Raw genomic sequence first — 23,625 nt, 5'->3', positions numbered from 1 at the left:
GAAAATCAGAATTTATATAAAAATTTATGAAACACAAGGTACGGGCATACTATTAAATAAAATAATATTTTATTAACAAAAAATAATTCTTTTACAATACTGTAAACTATAATAAAAAAAAAATCTATTCAAGTAAAAATAAATAATACCTATTGTAAGATCAAATTAAATTGAGTTTCACAATTAACATTTTAATGTAAATACAATGCTTATATCAAACTCTAATTTTTGGATCTTCGACGACTGTCCATTTTCAAACTTTCATTTGGCGCCCCTTCAAAATGCGAAATAGCCGTTATAAGTGCTAATTTAATATTAAACTTGCCAAAACAGAAAAATAAATAATTCTGCACCGCACGAGTAATGCGCATGTCTAACCGAGAAAAAGCAGGTTAACCCACCCCTATCCCCTGGGTTAACTTTCCAGTTAAATTTAACCTTGATTAGAACCAACCCGACACCGAAATACCCCTAACCAGGTAATTTAATAGTTAACCATTTTTATTTGGTTTAACCCACGACTGAAATACCGGGCCTTAGACTGTTTCGAGCTAACCTGGTTTTCTTAATGCTACCTGATGGTCAAGGCGTCTGTACTTCTGTAGTACGTATTATACCACACCTTTGCGTTGACAAATAACGGCTGTATGATGATGATTTTAGTTGCAATAAAATGAGAATCAAAGTGAGGTTATTTATTTGAATGAAATGTCAAAGCATACCAACTAAAAAGCGACCTGCGTTTGTAAACAAGACAAAATCATCGTCTGCTTTGACCACAATATTTTATGAACTCTCGTTAGAAGTTCAGTATTACTAAGTGTTTTGTCCTGCATTGGCAATTTTCTATCCATTTATATTTCTCCAAAACAAGTTTATTGTTATTAATTGGCCCAATACGTGTATCTAAGTATAGCAGTTCTGGTAGTAAAGAGCCGACATTGGCATCGTTACGACATCGTATGAGTTGCCGGCGCCGGAACAGAGACACTTCCTTGAATCCGAACAGTCGTCCTTTCGCATTCTCAATAGATCCAAGACTCTAATATCATTCGCGCTTTTCCAAAATCAATATTCCATTATGGCGGAACTGGCAGTTTTCCATTTGCATAATCAAATTAGGCAGACAGAAATCGTCGGAGTTATTTGTCGGAGGATGATCGCAATTATTATTCCCTTTCTCAGCTTCCTCAGCTGGGGCTGTCCCGACCGACAATCTCTTCGAATGTAAATAAAGCGTGGGACGACGTCACATCGTAAAATGTTTATTTAGCGACTCCGTTTACTGCACCAATCTGGGGACGGTCGGTTCGTGCATCAAAATGGCCAGTGGGCACTTGATCCAAGGAATAGTCCGGGTGATGTTGAGAAATCCTCAGGTTTGTGGGGCGTGTCTCCTTTAAAGCTAATCGTTCGGTTCGTTGTTGTGGAAGGATTTGAGCAGTTCAGCTTGAAAATATAGATTGTTCTAAATATGGCACGTGTTTATGACACAGCAGGCGCTATAATCCTGCAGGGTGGCGTTTATATCGCAAAAACAATAAATTTGACATTTGGGTAAATGGCAACGTAAATGAGGTGCATTATTCGGACGTCATTCCATCCATTAATCCTTTTGGGGTTAATTTCCCTGCAAATGCAGACTGCTTTTCAGGGGCGTTGACACATCAGTTTGAATGCTTTCATTTAAAATAACCACCAGAAAGAGTATCGTCTTTTTGAACGTTGACACTTTCCTACAAAGCGGAATCTACCACATAAATACGAGTATTGTCAGTTCAAAATAGTAGTCTTCTGGTTAATACGACATGTTTTGGTTGAAATTTTAATTTTAATTGTTTCAAGACATGAATTAATAGCACCGTGTTTTAAGCAAATAATCTTGACTTGTCTTATTTGAATGTAATGTAGAAATTACAGAAACGAAATTTAATTTCAGTTTAATTGTTTTTATTAAAGAGTTACATTAAATCAAATTATACACATGGTTTGGCATTTACGTAGAGCGTTTGTGTTTTAATATGGAGGTGTATCAGTATCCTTGATGCATCGGATGCTCTACAATTAGTAATAATATATTTTCTTTATACCATACTGTTATTAGGATTTATCAGTACTCAATGCTTGATTGATATGATACCTATAACAGACTAGGCCGTTATTTTTGCTACCGTTGCTACGGTTACGGCATAGATGACAACTAAATTTAATTTTTGAAGTAAAGAGAAATGTCAATCTTACAAATAAATCATCGTTAAATGTTAAGTATTATTGGTATAAAGAAAACTATAAAACAACATACGGCCGATATGGATATAACAGACTCGGTTGATTATAAAATCTCGGCTCCGCCTCGATTTTACAATACCTCAACCATGTCTGTTATATAACCCATATCGGCCTAATACCGTTATATACTATGAAAAGCAATAATCGTGAGAATGACATCACTACATTTTTTGGTACCTACTGTTACGTTACCAATAATAAATAACTTGGACTTTTTTTTACATGCCTGCTTTCCATAGCAAACAAGAAAAGTCCCTGGATTAGCGGCAAAATAAAAGTCAAGTCCGGGCAGTATTTTTCGGCAAATTAAAATTTGATATGAAAAGTTATCATGGGTATCCGAAATGTTAATTCTAGATCAGAAGCAAAACTTCACTTCATCACAGGGGCTCACAATAGGAGTTAATCTCATCGCAAATTACGTGCAGCTATCTCAACACAGGACGTTACGGAACAGTGTTTTAGCATTTGATTGGCTGATTATTTGTCTCGTGGACAAAAATTACGAGTATCTTGAATGAGTGAAATTTATTTGAATCTTGTTTTTTCACATTTGTATGAAATACTTGTATACATACAGATAGGTAGCTCAGGTCATTTCCGGTGAAAGTGAAAAAAAAAAATGAAGGACTTCAACTTGTATTACTTGTATTTAGTTTAAAAATAGATTATGAAAAAAGTTTATAAATGTATGGTAACATTTTTGTAATTTAGAAACATGTTTCATAAAAAAAATATTGTTTTCTAAATAAAAAGATTGAGAAAATGATAAACGGTAATTCAAAGGGTAGTAGAAAAATAGTATATGAATGATTAATGCTAGAATGTCTTTCTATATAAAAAAAGCATTAATATATTCTTGACTTATGACAGGCTTCCCTGTCTGCGAGTACCTACATTTAACCCTTTCAGGACAGAATCCGTTCTGCTGTTATCCAAAGCTTCTTTTTAAGCATGAAAATAGGATACTAGGCTTCTAATAGTGAAAAAAAGATGTAATTATTTTTTTACGGATGGACATGGACTAACTGTGTCCCAGTAGTGTTTTGTTTTGGGACCAATGTATCCCATTATCATTTTTTAGAAAAAAAAATCAAAAAAATTATGTTTATGACGAGACAACAAAAATATGTCTTCTGGAATTTTTAGGTGTTATTTTTCCGGATTCGGCAGATCCGTTCCCTTCACAAAAACTTTCCAACATCATCTTTCACCCCATTTCGCAATAAGTTCGATCGACATCATCAATAACTTGTTGACCTTGAGCATTGTACGGGGTAGATGATTTCACACGGCGTACCCTTTTATAGGATCTGCATCCAGGGAAACATTGCCGCAATTGATTGGGAAGGGTGTCTTGGAACGACGCCTTCGCGTATAATAGCCCAAGGGAACGTACGAATGGCACATTCGATAAGACCTACAGTGAGGTCGCCGCCAGTCCTCGCCTTCCAACTGCCACAAACTCTGAGAAACGACGTTCTCTTATCGTCCCATCTAATTCTGATGGTTTCAGAGTTTCCGGTTCGGAGGCCCCTTTTAAATGGAGCCCGTTCTTCAAGTTTGTATAATGGGATTTGTTGCGTAATCGAAATCGGCGCTGATGAACGGCAACTGACCGGAAATTCAAATTGTTTCATGCCTCATCCTCATTTTTTTTATGTTTATATTGGATTTACTCGTTTGGGCCCAAGTTTCGATTCGACCTGAATTTTTTGCGTTTTCAGCGGGTTGTTTTGTTCATCCCTTTAATATACTCCGTTGACTATGTATCCGCTCCATAAAACCTATTTCGATACGAACCATCCGCTGTTCTAAGCTCTTTTATAGCTTCTGCAGCAGTCTTTGTTGGACTTTTTTGACCGTTACAGCGTCCACTGCACAAATGAAATTGAGTCAGGGCGGAGGTAATGTTTTGCGCCGATTGGAGAGCCTAATTAAGATGAATAAAAGTTTTTATTCTGGCAATTCTCTCTGGACCCAAATCAAGGCCTATGTGTAACGATTGTAACACAAACACGCTTACTGGTTCTACTAAAATTCCAAAAATGATACAAATTTGCGTTATTGCTTTATATCTATTTCAAAAATAAAATTAATAAAAAGATACTTATCACAACTTTTTAAATCTCAGCTGCTACCTACAAGTATAGGTACATATTTTTAACATTACATATTTAAAAAATAACTGAAAATGATCACCAAAAATTTATAGGTACGGACAGATTAAGGCATTTACATTTTAAATTAGAACCATTTATAAATTTATAATTACTATCTTGTTTGTATCAAGTAAAATATTTTTCGAATGTTCAATTGAAGCGACAAAGATAAACACAAGATCGTTGAATTTATAGTAAATTGTCGATTTCCAGGCTGAGAAGGAGCACCACGTATGTCGTTTTTGTTTGTTTCGGTGGTTGTAGATGGAACATTCTTCCAGGCGTGCTTGGGATTCCGCCTGGAGGATTTATATCGCAGAATGGATCTCGCATCGGCACCTTTTGATTGTGCAATGTAAGCAGGAATCCCGGACATTAGGATGAATGTCTTCTCGAATCTGCAGTCTCCAAATTTGGTGGAAATTTCCGCAAGAGCAACAAACCTCCGATGGGTGCGACCCACGAAAACACCTCATTAATTACGTTCGTCGTATTCCAAGGAAACAAGTTTTTGTCTGACGAGTTTGTAAAGGAACTCCGTGCCGTCGCCGCCGCCGCCACGGCTAACGACCCCTGCAGAACCCGTCCGACAACACCTCTTTGAATCATCCCGTCTGGTAAAATCTATTGTTTCCACTATTCGCACGCGGTCTAGACATGTTTGTAGCAAGATGATGGCAAGCTTTTTGCTTATGCACCTGAGGATGGACAATGTGAAACAGGCCGTGCTTATTGTTTTGGAGATCCGACCGGTTGAGCTCCTTCGGCATTTCTTGCTGGAACCCATCATTACGCTCGGTTACGTTTCGTATCTTATTATTTTGATTGCACGAGACTGGGTGCTTAATAAGCATGTAGAATGTGAACACGTTCGCGCTGACCGACATCGATTCTGGTTCAATTCGAAGGAAGTCTCAAGGTTTAAAACGACGTGACAGTAGACTTACCTGCAACAAAAAAGAAAATGCATTCAACTCAACTGACAATAAAAATACTTTAGTAAGTCACTATGTTTAAAAGAACTCGGACATCAAATTCTAGGTTAAGTACATATTCCAGATGACAAAAATTTGAAATTTTAGGATGTGAACCAGTGCATAGGGTGTAACACATATATGTAGTTGTTACGTCATCACTCTTAATTTAATGTTGGATGTGCATACATAAAATAAGATATGTACTAGGTATGTCAAATAAAATAAAATCTTGTTGAAACTGATTGTGCCATTTTTGAAATTATGTAGTTTGAAAAAACAATGACAACAGGGATAGATTAATATTTTTTAACGATGCATTACAAAGCTCTTGAGCATGAAAATATTTACTGTAAGTTTTATCATCTCTTATTACACACAGTTTTTTCCTTTCATACATATATGTACTTACATAATAATGAAAAATAAAAAGAGAATGAAACGAACAAATGCAACATTTTACTTTTTACACTTGTATTGTGCAATATACATATATATTAGGGGTCGTTATTAGTACAACAGCTACCCATTAGCACCGTTTGTTTCCATTGGAGCTTCTTCATCTTGATAAAGATGGCGAACCAACAATCATTACGTGCTTCCACTTCCGTCTATGTGTAGTACGTACGCAATGAACGTTCCTTGTCGGTTTAATTAAGCATAACAGCGCGTTGTGCAAATGCCGCCCCCGCATTGACGCGTGCTGAGCCTCACGAGCCCAGCATCGACCCACTAAGAAATCAATAACCACGGCCGGGGTGCCAAACTGAATACAACTTCCAACCTACATTCTGCGTGTGTGCGTATTCGTGCAGTATCTACACTTTCAAGGTGACTGATAAACACGCACGAACAAGAGCAAGGGTCATAATGGAGATGTCAGGGGGGCATCATCCCTCGAGAGAGTCTTAAGATTGCAGGTCAACGGAGGGTATCACTTTCGGAACGACAAAACCTATTAAAAGCCAACGAATTTATTCGTTCCGAGATAATGCTGTTAATTTTAACCGATCCGTGAAGTGGTGTGGAAAAAATGTATGTTCGGAAGGAGTTTGGAAAGCTTGTAAAAGTTTGCCGAAGTTAACTTTTTCTTGATATTGGAGACGCCGGTATTGGAGGTCAACCACTATCTCTCAAGCTGCAACCAATGCATGAGCGGTGCACCTTGTTCACCCACGACATTTATCTGATGACCTATAAATACGTCCGACCTGACGACCCTACACTCGGATACCAGGTCATGTAAGAGGAAAACGATAATCGACCAAGCAACAGAGTTTCTCAATAATAATAAAATTGTTTCAGAGCGGAGAGAAATGAAAATAAATGAAAAAAAGACAGGAAAACCGGCGCATCCACCAAAACAAATCTGTCCAATACGGTAATTGTAACCGGAACGTTCATTTTCTTTTATGTAACCTTTGAAGCTAAAAATATACACAAGTGAGATTCAGTCTGTCCTAAATATACTCCGCTGCATTTGCAAATGTCTGCTTCATTTACGCAATGTTAAAAGTATTGTATTTTAAACGCCAAAACAATATTCGGTTTCAAATAATTCAATTTTCTTATTACATTTTTCGCCCAAGACGTTGTTTACACTGGGTGTCCGCGCGAAAAGTTTGGATGGGTATATCTCTGGTGTCTTCAACATTAACATAGTTATCATCAGAAATGTATTTGCGAAAAAGGGCCCTTAAAACACTAAAGCTTTAAAGTCGCTTAGGTAACAACAAATTCACCTACATTTTGAACAATAATAAATAGACATTTATACGCAATTTATTCTTCTATATCAACGATTAATGACACAGATTACTTCGGAAAAGGTATTTCAATTTGCTTTTTTTTTGTTATAATTTTCAGATTTTAGTGCAGGTATAATAAAAAATAGCGTATGATACACGTTTATAAGGACCTTTAAAGCACTTGCGACGTTAAAAGCACTCCGCTATGCGTCGTGCTCTTAAACTCGTCGCGCGTGCTTTAAAGGCTTCCTTATAAACTTGTATCATAATATACTATTTGGTTTTGAATTCTCTTTTTAAAAAGTAAAGACCTCTACTCAAAAGGCAATGAATTAATGATTTTATTCTAGTGAAAAAATCAAATATCTACTTACATATACGATGAATTAAAATAAATAAATTGGGAGACGATTAGCTCAGAACCTAGTCCACATAACGCATAAAAAAAAAGAAAAGAAAAACAAAACTAAAACAAAAACAAACAACCTCTTGTAATTTTAATAGACCTATTATTTTACGGGTCTTCTATTCTAATGCGATATCACTAATGTATTTTTTTTCAAATAAATACATGAAAATAAATTCTAATAAATGCAATTTATTGGCAAGTTATGCATGCGAAATAACTATCAACTTGATGTCTTGATGTCTCAGCAGGTTGAAGATTAGCCTGTCAGAGTGACAATTGAAGAAAACATGGAAACGTGCGAAAGGAAATCGGGTGCTGATTGTGAGTGCCTTTTACACTTAAGGAAAATTATTGTTAGAAAATTTATAACAATGAATGAACTGTGGTTACATTACTATGACAACCAAAGCACAAGGACATTCGCGTTCTCCACCGCTAAGAGAATTTACGATTGTCCTCTCCGTTGGACAGTTTGATACGTTTTTTTTTTTTTGGAAAAGTTAACAGCAGAGGTTTATTATGCCCCATTAACAACTAAACTGTGAAACGCGATAAAAGAAAAACGGCGAAGTAAACTGGGACAAGGTGTATTCTTCTACCCAGTTAACGTCCGAAGTCCTACGAGTACATCATAGAATGTAAATGTGTAGGTTGCTGCCATTGCCTAAGTAGATTTGGAACTGGTGGACTGTTCTATTTTCCTGGTCAGGCTCTCAGCGATTATAGGTTTTTACAAAATTCAAGCAACATTTTCGTGGAAAAAAGTTGATAATAAGTGATGACCTTAAATTACTGGATTGAAGAGATTTTTTTCTAAGAAACCACAGAAATTTTGAACATGTCTCTAGACAACGGCTTAACTTGAAAAATTAATTTTTCTTTTCCACTGTACCTGCATTACTCATTTAACTAAGCATTTTTAAGGGACTACATTATCGTTGAGTGTAAAATGATGACCAAATCGAAAAAATATAAAACATCTAAATTGGCACTATTACACTCCGGATCTAAATATAAATACTCCCCCCGTCGGTACCCCATATTTTTGAACCAGGCAAGATAGACGCTGGGGGCGCTACCAACTTTGAAATTTAAAATAGCAAGGGATGACATGTGATGATAGATCATTTGAAAAACCTTTATTAAACAAGGTTTCGATTTCTCAATCCCGTCATTAATTCTTGAATGTGGTTGCATAAGCTAGCTGAATAAATTATATCGCTCTTAAACAAAAAAATCATTCGGAACCATGTTTGAGATGCACATCATTTTCCAACAAGATAGAGCTCACCCGCACTGCTTTAGGCCTGCACCTGAAACGATCGGCCCGTTCGCTCGATTTAACTCTTGATTTTTTTGAAATACACATACATATAACGAGTAGAAATAAACAAAAACGGTTCCTATCTCGAACGTATGTACAGTGGCGGCCATTAATTTGGAAACACCAAGATTTTTCTGTTGTAAATTGTTTGTCATTTTGACAATGTTATTGACATATCAATTTCGGCTGCGACAGTCTGTTGAATGCGCTCGACGATGACATGGGTGATATGAGTTCATGACATAACGCTTACACTATCAAATATTAGAAATATCCAGTAAACTAGATTAGGCCGGTGTTTCCAAATTAATGGCCGCCAGTGTACATTTCTGATCTATTTTTCGTAAAAATCGTAAATCAACCAAATAAATATTCATAGAGTTAAAAAGCATACCTACATACTTCGGGCTTTTCATTAGTGTGGTATTTTTGAAGAAAATGTATTAAATGATAATTGTTTCAACATACCTAGACAATCATGATTTTATGAAAAAACAACAAATATTTCGTTAGAAACAATGAATGTGTTTAAACTGACTTACAAACAACGTTAGAAGATCGCTAAAATAGTTTTATTGCTTTCGAATCTTGTAGGTATAAATTAAATTCGTGTAAATGTTTACAAAATATTATAGTGTAATCTGGTCTTCCCACTGAAAATTTTTAATTTCATAAATAAAGCTTATTTTGAGCCAGGAACTGATCACTAAATTTTAATGAAACCATTTTTTCGTTATCCTGTTTTAGACATTAACACGACGGAAAATGTGCTAATTGGTTCTAATTTTACTCTCACTTGTCGTGAACTCTACTTACTTTTGTATATTATGTAATTGTATTTTATTAAAAAAAATAAATATGTAAAATCATTTCTTTATTTAAAGACAAGGACGTTATTACAGCAAGACATGACAATAGCTAAACCCACAATGACACCAACAAATGCAGCTTTTTGGTTATTTTGGAATTCAAACTGGGTAACATGTTGTAATGGTGAACCATTTCAGCTTGATTTACAACGCGGCGCCCGATTGTTTGGGTTATGGTCAGCCGGTATTTTTGCGGTTACAATTATGGTTACAAGTCCTTCATGATTATTCATTCGTTGGTTAACGGTGTTTTAGAATTATCTACCACATTTTTTCACATAATCCACTGTTGAGCAATTACCTATGGAAAAATTACCGTTTAACTTGGCTACCAAAACAAAACCACGTGCTTCGTGTTCTTGCCAAACATCCAATGTCAATGTAATTTTAATCTTCTGCATCAGTTGATTACGAAAGACAAGAAAAGAGATTTTGCAATGTTATGGTGATGGCATGATTCATGTAGGTCAGACCCGATTAATTGTGAGAGAATTGAAAATTACTGGTCCTATTAGTACAAGGATTTTATAATTACGGATAAAATTCACTCAATAGCGGTGGTGGAGTCAGAAGTTTAGTGGCAGAGAAAGTGTATGCATGAGGCCGATCGTTGAACTTTTCAAGAGTTACGATACGAGAGAATAGAACGCGGGATCGTCAGATACGCTTTCTATGCAATTTGTTGCAAAAAATAAATTGTCGCTCCACATAAAGCAACAGCAAAACGAGTAACGGGACAGTCACACCACAAAATCAAAACGTTTTGTTTTGAAAAAAGCAGTCCAAGAAGAGAGCACTGGGGCGCATCTGACCGGAGCGATAGCAGATCGTGGCGATTTATTTTGTTCGTTGTAACTGGAAAAATCGGCCGGAACGTCGTGTTGGGTCCGGGTTGCGCAAATGGTGCACGCTGCATCAGTTTCACCCGTCAACCCACGCTTAAACGACTTAAACCCCATTAAAGGCAACATGCCAACAAAATCAGATAACATCGCAACAATCATAAAAAAGTAAACGCCACACCGCGTGTATTTAAAAACTCCTTGGCAGACCACAAGGTATGCGGATATAAATAGACGTGGCCTGGTTCTTCAGCCGTACTGATCCTATTTCAGGAAACGTACATGCACCTGCTGGACGGTGATTTTTTGCGGCCCCATAGGGTCTCCTTTCGGCTGTTTTTAGGTGTGGTTGTACATATCGAAGGTTCTCAGTTCGCGTTACGTAACCAGAAAATGATTGTTACGAGTAAGGCAGCCTCAAAAGATAATGGAATCGGCTGATTCATTAACCTTGTTTTGTGATGTAACACTCGGTTGCTCCAGAACAACGTAAACAACAATTCGCCGAAATACGCAACGTCTTGTACCTAAAATGGAATATGTAAGGCAAGTTGTCTGACAGTTGTAAAAGACATGATTTTAATAGCAGTTTCAGAAATTCAATTGGAACGAAATCACCGACTATAAATCCTGACAACAAAAGTATTTAACAATAAAGAGACTTCGACCAATGAACTTGACCCTACGGTACACCTCTCAGAGCAACATAAGGGCAATAAATTCACTTATGTCCCGTTACCTGTACAGTTTCTTTGGAATATTGATTAGGAAACCTGCGTGTTATGACTAATAATAAATTGTCTGTGACGTTACAGTCTGTTGTGAAAGTAACGGGTAGGTGTGTCAGGACTTTGACAATATCGATTTCTCGCGGATTAGGTCTTCAACAACATAAAGACACAACCCCGACCACGATGATGTTCTTATTAAAATCAATTATAGAGCTGTTCTGGTAGCCTAGAACAGTGTCGATGACCTACAGTGTAGAGTTTACGACGATGACACCAATTTGTTTCTGATTTTTTAAAAACATACATTTTATCATTTCTACTACTTTTGTCATTATTACATTTTTTATCTGATCAGTCAGACCATAACTAATAATTCAAATAAAGCGATTTAATTTATCAAATGATAAATAAAACATGTATTGTCAATAATTTTTATTCCAACATATGAATAAATCTACCAAAGTATTTTACAGATGAATAATTCAAGTTTAAATTTATAAATGCGTGAAAAATATATTTTTTTTATTGTGTCTTCAAATATCTACATAATTTGTATGTACAAAAAATTGATGTGTCAGCTAATGTTAGAGCTCTTCTACTTACTGAAGATTCAGTTTCTGTATAAACTCCGAAATTTGATTAGCGTAAACAGGATTTTCATCAAGGATTATAAAGTCAGTGTCAGTTTTTGACATATTAGGTCAGAATCGAGTGTAACTTTTGAAATGCCACAATTATGTGATTTGCAAAAATGTGTTAGACTGAGGGACGGTGTGAGTATAAGAGCCATTGCGAGATAAATTAATGTGGAAAAGGTTTGAGTGACATTTTGAGAAACGTCACTTTCAATCCCATTTACAGAGCCAAAAGTTTAGCGTTGTCAAAGTGTCTGAGTTTTCAACGGCCGCGACTGTACATATAGCCAGATTTCAAACATGCAAAAAGCACCATTGCGTAAATCGAAGTTAATTTGTTACTATAAAATCCTTTAAGCATTACTGCTTTTATTTTAAAATTTAAAGAAAATATGTACACTGCTGTGCAGAAAAATCGCGTACACTTCAAAAATCAAGCAATCAAGTTTTCGAGTATTTTTTGCCTGGCAAATGTGGATTTTGACATTACATTTGTAAATACGTTATAAACTGTCAGTGAGATTGTCACAGTTTTATTTGTTATTAGGAAAATGAAACAGTTGTTTGACACTCCCAAATAAAAAGTCAAAACCAATCCAGACCGACTTAACACAGGGAAAAATAGGTGTACGCGATTTTTCTGCACACCAGTGAACCTAGAGAGAAGCAGATCCTTGACACAATCGATACGATAAAGTGGAGGATATGCGTGTCATCTACAAATATTGGTTTCTACAAAGTGATAAAAAAAATACACTGATAAATTGCACGTTTTTTTACAGACACAGAGACAAGTGTCTACGCTACGCGGTAAAAAGTGGAATAGCACCCAAAACATTTGTTATGTCATTCATACTCGAAGAATCAATAATTTCAACAATTAGTGAAAACAAAACCAAGCACTGGGCAACTTGACCAATTGCTATCAACTTCGTCTAAGAGATTTAATAAATTTTGATTTAATTTTCTAAAAAAAAGTTAAGTGTTTAAAATCGATAGAATGACAATTGGTAACCAGAGTTTTGATCTGAGGCCCATTTCAAAATAAATTTCCTTAACAGTGAACAATTATATTACAGATAACTTTAATAACACATCCATCTTATTTTTCGCATCGTTGGTGTACTTGTAATTGTAATTTCGTTTTTGATTAAAACGCATTGCAATTATAAAGCATTTAAAAATTTCTCCGTAACAGCCTCTACACTTTTCCATTAATTAATTCTATCACGTCCACTGACATATTCTAGAAATTGATGACAACCACATCGTATTGTTCTTTGCCTTGACGTGAAAACTCATTTAAAATTAAAAAAATTTAATATGTAAAAACGACATGTGCTTTAATTCTTTGTAGTGCATTCATTCCTAAACAAGTCGAATTATTAATGTCACAGCGGGGGAAAAACAACGTAATAGATGTAAAGCTGATGTCATTTTCAGTGAAAGTGGAATTCATTGAAATCTGTAGTTGTCATAAAAAAGTATTTCCCCTACAAGGACTGTGCGTTTTCTATATAGGGTGTCAGCACCCCTGCACGAGGGAATTCATTGTCGGTCCCTAAAAATAGGTCAGAAAGCGACCCTCGCGCGTTTATTCTCCCCTAATGGAATGCACCTGCAAGGGTTTTCGGATCACCGGCCGATGTAAACAGATTCAAATGAGCCAGCAGGTGTAGTCAAGATTCCGGGGTACACACCCCCTTTTTGACATTCACTGATATCGTGGGAATTTCTTACCTGCAACTCGGGATGGTTGTTGTCCTTATGTGTTGCGGCACGTATAACACCGGCTCTCCACCCCCACTCACTGATTTTACCCGATTTTAATTTGGTAAAACCACTCACTGACAAAAAACGTTTCCCTACAATCTCCTCCCGACATTTATATGCCATCGTACATCACAATTAACACTTAACAACAATTAGGTTTGTTGTTACACAACATTTATCAAAATTCTCATGGAATTTTTTTATTTGCAACAACATTCGTTTCGACGGCGGAATTCCGTTTTTAAATAAACTTGGTGTTAGCGCGTAGTCCAACGCATGTAAAGATTTTCAATCTCGCTGTGGCGGACCGGCGAGGCCGACCTCAAAGAAACCTCTCGCTTGGGATCGTCGCGGTGTCGGCTTAGGTCGCCTCTTGCTCGCACACATCAACCACGAGGAGCAAACAAACTCCTCGAAGTATAACTCCATCTCTGATGTCGAAGGAACATTGATCAAAGCGCCGCCAGAGCGCACCGCCTATTGGAAACAACCGCAGAGACATCTTCGACGAATGTCCCGAACTAAACTCAACAACAAGCGTGACTGTACCGCAAATAAAAGTTCAGACGTGTAAAAAGGTAAAATTATCTGGAAGAAAGTTCCATCAATATTTATTTACGTATATGACAAAAGAGTTTGAAAAATCGAGACGAAATCGAGATTTTTCAACTTCCGAGATTCTGTTATGGCACTTACTAACCGAATAGTCCACAACCTTTTTCGCACAATTATTTATACGAAAAGAACTGACCTTGAAGTAATTTTTTTGATATTTTATATGTGCTAGCAAAGGTTAGAAAAATTGTTAGCAAAAGCAAATGCTTCTCTTTATTAATATGGGCCAATATCCGAAACTGTCGAAAAAGTTGTGAAAAAAATATTGTAGCACTCCGGAATAAGTAGATACGTACGTCCAGCGCCCGCCAGAATAGTGTCCTTGTCGGGTCAACTAGCACCTGAGCATCACCATTTTTGACTTTTGTCACTATGATGACGGAGCCGACTCGGAGCGACCCGGAGCGACTCGTACCCGGAGCCGACCCGGAGTCGACCCCGATGCCGACCCGGGACGGCCCTGAGTCTACCCGGAGTCGACCTGAAGCGACCCAAAGCGATCCGCAGTTGACTCGTACCCGGACCCGACCTGGAGCGACCCGGAGTCGACCCCGATGAAAACCCGGAACGACCCGGAGTCGACCCGGAAATGTTCCTGGTCGGCTCCGGGTAAGGGTCAACCCCGGGTCGTTCCGGGTCGACTCCGGGTCGTCCCGGGTCGACTCCGGGTTGGCTCCGGGACGCTCCGGGTCGGCTCCGGGTCGGACCCGGGTACAGGCAACTCTGGGTTGGCTCCGGGTTTTTCCGAGTAGGCTCCGGGACGCTCCGTGTCGCTCCATGTCGATTTCGGGTACAGGTCAACTCCGTGTCGGCTCCGGATAAGGGTCAACTCCGGATCGCTCCGGATTGCTCCGGGTCGACTACTATTTCCAACTGTTCTATCGGAACAAAAGTTAACAGAGGGTATAAGTTTTACCATTCGATTCCCTATGGCAACAGTTAAAAAAACGCACTGTATACAGTGTAATTTGAAAATAAAGTTGACTATCGTCTGTCAAAAAATAGATGTCGAAAAAAATATCGAATCACATAATGTTTAAGTGTTTTTCTAACTATGTATTTCTTTTGATGTGTCGTTTATTCAAATCGAATAAGGAATAAGTAATATACAGCGTCAAAGGTTTTTTGTCAGCACCCGGTATAGTAGCATACCGTGAGTTTTTTATTTTACTAAACATACGCCTAATGTATCTGTAAGTTTGGTTGCCTATCTCAAAAGAATTGACTTGTCAATTTTATAACTGAACATAACTATTTTTACATTGTATGTTCGGCGAAATAATGAACTCACTGAATGTACAGTTGCGGCCGTTGAAAACTCAGACACTTTGACAACGCCAAACTTTTAGCTTTGTAAATGGTATTGAAAGTGACGTTTCTCAAAATGTCACTCAAACATTATCCACATTAATTTCTCTCGCAATGGCTCTTATACTCATACCGTCCCTCAGTCAAACACATTTTTGCAAATCAGATAATTGCGGCATTTCAAAAGTTACGCGCGATTCTGACCTAATATGTCAAATACTGACACTGACTTTATAATCCTTGATGAAAATCCTGTTTACACTAATCAAATTTCGGAATTTATACAGTGTTTAAATCTTTCCTGTCTGAGATTTCAACGGCCGCAACTGTATGTAAGTAAGTACTTAATATCGTATCATTCATTTCAATAAGTTTTTGCGGGCAAATGTTTAATAATAAATTTGCAGCCCTATCTATGCAGTATTCTGCCTTTTGTGCTGCTGGTTCGGTTATTGCAAGTGTAAGGAAGTTTTGTTTACATTGAAAATTTTGACTTTAGAATTTTAAAAAACTTTGAAAAGTGTTTTTGTAAGGCGAGAAATGCCGCGAGGGCGTACACTTGGTCAGATTCCTCATCTTAATGACTTTGAAAGAGGGCGGATTTTAGAAATTGCCAGAAGAATTGGCAGATCTGTAGGCACCATTTTAAATTGTTGTCAGGCATGGACTCCAGAAGGCCGTGAACACAGGGCTAGGGGCACCGGACGTCGTAGGATGACAACAAGAGAATCAAGATCAATAAAAGGGTGTTTACCTTTCTTTGTAGTATTTACGTAGCTCGTAGTATAACTCGAATAGTATGGGATTTAAACAACGCTCGGACGTTGTGCAGGTGACTCGGATAATCGCCTCGTCACCTGGCAACGTCCTAGCATATTATAAATCCCAAAAATTTGTTTCACAGTCTAGGACTGGTTTACAAATCTATGAGGGGCATGATGATCAACTCAATTACTCAATAGACAGGGACCAATGGCTTAACGTGACTTGCGAACCACGAGACAGAATGTAGCCTTTTTTTTAAATTTCGCCCTGGGTCGGAATCGCACCCGCGACCCTCGCGTCCTTGAGCCGAAACGGACTCCCTTAGGCTATAGAATTATACGATAGTTTTTTACCGAAAAAAATTATCAATAATTTTTGATAATTTTTTACGTCAAAATGAGAGATTTTCTGGGATTTATTTATTCGATAAATACTTATCACTCATCATCATGAATTGCCCATCCTGATTGAAAAATTTCAGATAATTTTGTTAGTGACCTACTCGTGTCTACTGTTAAATTCCCTCCTGCTACGGGGTTGGGAATTTTTACAACAGCAGACACTCGTGATCACCAACACAAAATTATCGGGAATTTAATCACAAATTACAAATAAATTATGTATTTGATAATTTTTTTTTCAAACATCAAAACGTGGGCTGTTCAGCTGCTGTTTTATCTTTATTTAATTTTGTTAAATTTAAAAATTACAATTTAAAAAATTGCATTTGGCGGGACATGGAGCCTTGACGTTGGTTCAATATTTGTTGTTGGTGACGTGATTGACAGCTGTGGAAATGGTTGGAGGAGAGGGTAGAACGCTAGAACGGTAGGAGATAGAGATGGATAGAGAGGAGACGCGCGCACGAGCCCAAGATGGCTGCGATGGCCGGCGCGCTGTGTAACAGTGGGCTTTTAATTTACAATTTACCTTGACAGCCGTTTCATTTGTGGAAAATATTTTATTGTGTTCGTTAGAAGAATTAAGATAAATTACCATGATATCATCGATAATATCCAGATTAGTCATGTAAGTAATCGTTTTTATTAAAATACCCCTACCTGGATTGTCGATCTGCGTTTAAAATTTGATCATCTGACAGCCCAAACAAAAGATAATTTTGACAATCATTTACCAGTCTGTCCGTTAAAATTATCCTCAATTCAGATAACATGATTCAGAATTGAGATAACGCCCATATAAATATTAAATCCTATTGTTTATTATATCAATTTATTAAAAAAAAAATAGATGCTTATCCACCAACAATAACCTTAGTTTCTTTTATTTCCGAATACCTAGCTCAGTTTTGATCTTTGATTTTTATCAATTTTTTATCATCATAATAGAACAAAGTAAACGCAGCTTTCAGTTTTATATCATAGTTCTGCTCAATGATAATCGCTTTGTCCAGTGATACTTAAATAAATGGCTTTTACCTTCTTCGTTTGAACGAATTTTCCAACGTGTTGTCGCCTGTTCAATCCATATTAGGAAGATCAAGAGTCGCCTTGAATCGATGCGACCTAGTTGTCTCGTTAAAAGAATTTTGCAATGATATTTTCTAAATTAAAATTTAATTCACCTGATGAAATTTCATTATGCGAAGGTAATGGACGGAAACGTAACAGTATACCTACTAATTTAATTACGACAGTCGTACGTAGTTATAAAAATACATGCATATTTTATGATGCAGGTATAAATTCTTATCGTCGAAAATTGTTTGAATTTTCATTAAAAAAATACTCCGAACTTGTCGATATTTTTTATGAGCTTGCGGCAAGGTTGAACGACTTGTGGAGGAAGAAATTTTGGTAATGCATACCTGAATATGTTACTCATTCAACTATGATATTTAGGTACAATAATATTTTAGAGGATGAACAATCTGTTGGGAAAACGTCACTTTCAATTGAATACTATGGTGTTGTAGATTGTAATTATTGATTGGTCACAATAATTGTCAACTTCCAAAGTCTAGAAGTAAAGACGGGAACCATAATATGAAATTTTTATTAAAGACTTCCTACACATTGTTTCATTTGTGCGACCCACTAAATAATAATTAAAACGGTAATTATTGTGTGTTAATAGGAAAACGTAATATATGATCCATTAAGCGTGACACGATCGCTTAATAATATTTTATTTATGTTGAAGCAAGAACCATTTAAGAGATGCACGGTACAATCCAATCGTAATTGAAACTGTTTCTGAGTCTGACGACCTTCGGTTTATCGAAAATCACTTGAGCAAATACGTTTATGACGAGTTAATAATCGAGTTTTCTTAATGTTTAGAGCTGATGCTACCAAACATTTGGACGTTGTAAGAAGCTTGCTGATATAAATAAATCTACGTCGTCGCTTAGGACGGGACGCTTTTCGTTTGGCATTACCCACGTCGGGTACGTGATCTTAAAATATTCTTCTTCATTGTCGTCTTAAAATAGTGATTTGATTAGTTGAGAGCACATTTTCGACGCACCATGTCCCAAAGGGAAAAACCAGAAATACGGTTCACGGTATACTGGAATGGTCAAGTGATCGTCCTCTATTTGTAACACGAGGTATGAAAATGGCCTTTGCGAAATGCGCATTTCGGTTTCGGTAGTCGAGTTTACCGTTTTCACAACAAAAGTTGATGTCATATCCTGTTTAACTGTTTGGTTCGCGAGTTTGACAGAGATGAGGTTGTCTTCTTCCGATGGCAGGTCGTTTCCTGTGTGACGCGTGCATCGAAACCCCTCAGTACGAGTACGTACCAGTCAGAATCCTGCTGCCTCGCAGGAACCTGCTCGAAGACACTCAATCATGTACAACATGCGCCGCTATAGTACCAACGAAATGATCGGTGGGGTTTTGTCTAGTATGAAACCCTCTTTGATTCACGTCGGGTTTTTGGGTTTAGGGGTCGTCGCTCTTTGTCACAAAGCTTTGACTTACATCCTCGTCTACCCTTCTTTCAGATTGCTCTTCGGTACGCTATATCCCGCTTATGCTTCGTACAAGGCTGTGAAAACGAAAAATGTCAAAGAGTATGTAAGTAGATTGTTGTTATTTGTTGCATGCGTCGATGTTTAGAGTTCACCAGCAGCCAAAAGCCTGGAATTAACTCGCCTATAATTAGCCACGACTGGAATTCACTTTGAGTTTGTTCTTTGTCCCGTTTTTCCAGGTCAAATGGATGATGTATTGGATCGTGTTCGCGCTTTTCACCTGCGCTGAAACCTTTACCGATGTCTTCTTCAGTTGGTTACCGTTTTACTACGAAATTAAAATTATATTGGTGATATGGCTGCTATCACCAGCAACTAAAGGGTCTAGCATTTTATATAGAAAATTCGTTCATCCTGCTTTAAGTAGCAGGGAGCAGGTGAGCATCTTTTATTTTGAAAAATATTGGAACCGACAAATTTTCTGCAGGAAATTGACGAATATATCACGAAAGCCAAAGAGCAGAGCTACAAACAGTTCCTCGATTTAGGTTCCAAGGGTGTTACGGCATTGATGCAGACCGCTATCAAGGTTTGTTTTTTTTTCAGTAATGCTCTTCTAACAATCACTTAACAATCATTGCACTTTTTATTTCTCCAAAAAACGAAACAGAACCTTAACCCAGTGCTTTCCCTCTCCGATTCCCGTCTCACACAGAAAAATCAGGTTGATGGTGTTGTCAGATCACAGTCAGAACAACCGTTATCGAATGAACTTTTTTCTGATGATGATGAGGTGACGGAGTTCTGCGAGGCCGTGCCTAGAACTAGAAGCGGAAAAGTACCAAAAAATAAAGGAAAAACCACTAAAAAAAGTAGGAAAACTAAAAAGACTGACTACGATTACAGCGACTGAGTTGTTCAACGCTTCTACTTTCTATTTTATAATTTTAATATGTTACATTTACTTTTCACTCATTTTTAATTTTTTATTATATTATGGTGTAAATCAAGCCCCGATCATGATTTTACCATCCTTTTTTTTCAATAAAAATGTATGAATTCTTATTATTTTTTTATTTTTTTCCTGTATTTAATTTTCGTCGGGAAAGTAAAGCTACCAAAAATTATGGGTTACATATTTCTATTCTTAATATTTTTTATCACTAATCACCGCTACCATTCAATGCAATAAACACTAAGGTACCTGTAAAATAATGCATGCACTTTCCTTTAAAATGTAAATAACGTTCAAGTCATTGTATATATTTTGTTTTTGAAGATCAAATGTAATTTACTGCGAAGGTTTCTTAGTGGAGTGATTACAAAAACATTTCAGGGAGGCGGTGGACTGGTTAACCAATTACGAAAAAGCTATAGTCTGAGTGACTTAAGCGATTCTAGTCACGATGCAAGCGATGGTCGCGATACCACAGACGTGGTTATTACCGACCCCCGCTTACTGCGTCGCAGACGAAGTCCTAGTCGAGTAGCATCATCGTCTTCTTCCTTATATTTCCCAGAAGTCGACGTCAGAATGGATAGAATTCAACATGTCCAGTCAGCTGAAGACATAAGCTCAGGGTACTCCAGTGGAGAAGGTCTTTACGCAGGACAACCCCCTAAACTGCAAGCCCGCGAGGCCTTGGTTAGAACAGGCTCCATGAGCAGACCAAGACCCACTAGAGTAACAAGGTCTACATCGGGGCTTAAGAAATCTTCTCTTAGTGAAGTAAGTATTGAAAGAGTGCGGTTGCCATTTCCCTTCTTAGAATACAACTTTCTTTGACCAATCGTTGTAATTAAAGGAGAGCGGTGAAAGTGAAGTATTTGACACAAACGTCATTTTCTTGAACGATAAAGCTAGATCCATCGACGACCTCAGTAGCCTTGAGTCAAGTGAGGAGGAATTTGTGGATTCGTTTGATTCCTTGCATGATAACCAGTCACTCGAAGAGAAAGATAACAGTCATAACGAACAATTAACAGCATGTCCAGATAGTGTCGAAAAACTAGACGAAGTTGCTACTTCCAAAGATGAGAAAAGTGTAGAAGTTGTAGCGCTACCGACAGGACAAAATCAGTCTAATGATTCAGAGACGACGATTCGTGGAGGTAAATATAATAAAAAATCGGCTCCGAAACCCCCCAGCCCTGTAGGAAACGTGCCAGCGATCAAAGCAACTCTGGTTCTAAAACCTGGAGTGGTTAAACCCTTGGAAACTCCAAACGCGGAATGTAAGGAAGTGTTCGTTCAGTCACCCAGATCGAAACGCCGCACTCTAATTAACCGATCGTTGTCGATTTCAAAAGGGAAATTCGACTCCTCTCTCACTAAACTAATGAATCTTCCTAAAAAGATCAAAGATACTCTTGAAAAACGATCGTCATGGCATGACTTTAGTACTAAAAGCAAGTTACAATTGGTCGATACTAAAATGCAGTCGAAAAGCGACAATGACTTGATAAGGAGTGTAAATAAAAGTGACAGCCGTTTTTCGATTCAGTCATTGACGGAGTCGCCGATGGCTCACAGAAGATTAAAAATTATCCGCAGATATGTGGATGAGGATATCGATTGAAAGAAACAAACCCAAGGCATGAATCGTGTGCGGTGTTCTTGCTACTTTCCTTTAACAAACTTGTGAATAGATTGATTTGACTAACAAATTTTTGCTTGTTGTTTCAACTTTTGATTTTCCGCCAAATTTGAATTCTGTTAAGTCGTAATTTTTTTTTTTTTGGCGGACAGTCGTGCAGTATAGTTGTACATACTTAGGTTTGCATCTACTGGATAAATGTAGTGTAGTAAAGTCACAATTATCCGTAATTCTTGTTCCGGCTGGTTGTGATTTTTACAAAACGAAGATTGTAAAGAGTGCCTTGTTAAATTTCAATGTTTTAGGACATCCCAAGCGCAACATTGCCTCGGACAAAGAGAGCCACTAAGAAGAAAACTGTTTAAAGACATTGAAAGCCACTCAAAACTCAATTGTGATTTGGTTTGTTATTACTTTAGCAAGTTATATATTTAAGTATATTTTATGTACGTTTTCTATAGCAAATCTTTTCTATCGTAAGAATTGCTTTTAGATTATTATATAAATTATTTTTAATACAAGTCTTATAGGAATGACAAAATAGGTACGTTTGAAGCGACTAAATGCGTGCTGGTGATACACATCTATGATGTTTTTAGCTTAAGTTATTTATTAAAATTGCATGATTTTCGTAGCTCATTTTATATTAAGTTTGTAATAAATGCATACCTACATGTTTGAAATAAAAAACAAGTTATTGTTTTTTGAGATTTATTTGTTTGACACTTTTCCAAACGTGATGCAAGAATCGGTAGTTCGTTACACAAATGATTCTAATTTTATTTCCACTTTAATGAATGTCGAAACTGTACTTTTGTTATAATAACAAAAGTGATTATTACGGTGAGATAAACTTTATATTAGAAAATCCAACTTTTGAAACATCCCTTAATTTTTTTTTGTAGATATGGAATCAATGAAGCGGTGCAAAGTTGTGATATTGTGGAATATAAAGTAGTTTTATTCATATATTTGTTTTGAGTGCAAAAATATATTTTTCGTTAATCTTTTAATTTGCATAGCATGGGCAAGTAGGTACGATCAAAAGCTATCACTAATGTAGTTGAATAAACCGATATCTAATCAAAATGCTAAAACAAGTTTCTTAACAATTATAAAAAGCAAATATGACTATACAATTGTGTCTTTTTAAACACGTAAACAATATAATTATGTATTAGGTAAAAAGTTTTAAGGCACATAATTTTGGAGCTTAGACCAACGTTATATAAATTTGTTTTTGTTGACTTATTTTAGACTTGCAGTCCATATTTTGTGTTATTTGGTTGTTTTTAATACATCTAAATAAATCTCGTTTGGCCATTAAAAACAAAAATACATCAGTTATTGCCGATATCAACTACGATGTATTAAATTATGCAGAATTTAATTTTGAATCGTTTTTATTGCTAAAAACTTAATTATACGTAGATAATATTTCACAACTATATATTTTTATGTTACAACTTTGAAAAAGCGGTTGATGTGTCTCCGTATTGGTAATATCTATATCAGTTGAGCTACGTTGGCAGATTAAAAAAAAAAATTGTATATTAAAAAAAAGTATTAATGCTGAAAAAGGGGATTCAAATAGCGTCCTCGAAAATAAGATTTTTATATTGAAATTACATTCAATACGTAGC

The 23,625-nt window shown here is 36.7% G+C and overlaps 2 protein-coding genes across 8 annotated transcripts in view; one reads left to right on the top strand and one right to left on the bottom strand.

Annotated features, from left to right (window-relative positions):
• Positions 1–14,101, bottom strand: part of Kdm3 (Lysine demethylase 3) — a 93,099-nt gene extending 78,998 nt beyond the window's left edge. The window contains exon 1 of one of the 2 annotated variants that reach the window (XM_069054194.1): positions 13,724–14,101. In XM_069054194.1, coding sequence (XP_068910295.1) covers positions 13,724–13,879 — 156 coding nt within the window. In that variant the 5' untranslated portion in view covers positions 13,880–14,101. The remainder of the gene's footprint in view (positions 1–13,723) is intronic. The other variant, XM_069054195.1, reaches the window with a different exon arrangement.
• Positions 14,102–17,272: 3,171 nt separating this feature from the next.
• On the top strand, positions 17,273–22,692 carry LOC138134349 (receptor expression-enhancing protein 2-like). 6 transcript variants are annotated; one of them, XM_069052544.1, is made up of 6 exons: positions 17,273–17,473; positions 19,416–19,488; positions 19,625–19,822; positions 19,873–19,974; positions 20,722–21,114; positions 21,191–22,692. In XM_069052544.1, exons 1-6 carry the CDS (start codon positions 17,442–17,444, stop codon positions 21,962–21,964), a joined length of 1,572 nt encoding a protein of 523 aa, XP_068908645.1. In that variant the 5' UTR covers positions 17,273–17,441; the 3' UTR covers positions 21,965–22,692. The 6 variants fall into 6 exon arrangements, with proteins under 6 accessions (XP_068908645.1, XP_068908646.1, XP_068908648.1 ...); XM_069052545.1 differs by lacking the exon at positions 17,273–17,473 and adding an exon at positions 17,498–19,016; XM_069052547.1 differs by lacking the exon at positions 17,273–17,473 and having other exon boundaries at positions 19,023–19,488; positions 21,191–21,497; positions 22,288–22,692.
• The last annotated feature ends 933 nt before the right edge of the window (positions 22,693–23,625 follow it).

Source organism: Tenebrio molitor, chromosome 7 (assembly GCF_963966145.1).
Source record: "Tenebrio molitor chromosome 7, icTenMoli1.1, whole genome shotgun sequence".
Taxonomy (NCBI): domain Eukaryota; kingdom Metazoa; phylum Arthropoda; class Insecta; order Coleoptera; family Tenebrionidae; genus Tenebrio; species Tenebrio molitor.
The sequence above is the reverse complement of the archived record's forward strand: the minus strand, read 5'-3'. Positions and strand labels throughout refer to the sequence as shown.

Coding starts and splice junctions, on each gene's coding strand:
- LOC138134349 (XM_069052542.1), top strand. CDS start 19,261: ATGTACAACATGCGCCGCTATAGTACCAACGAAATGATCGGTGGGGTT. Junction 19,823..19,872: donor CTTTAAGTAGCAGGGAGCAG/GTGAGCATCTTT, acceptor AATTTTCTGCAG/GAAATTGACGAATATATCAC. Junction 19,975..20,721: donor TGATGCAGACCGCTATCAAG/GTTTGTTTTTTT, acceptor AAAACATTTCAG/GGAGGCGGTGGACTGGTTAA.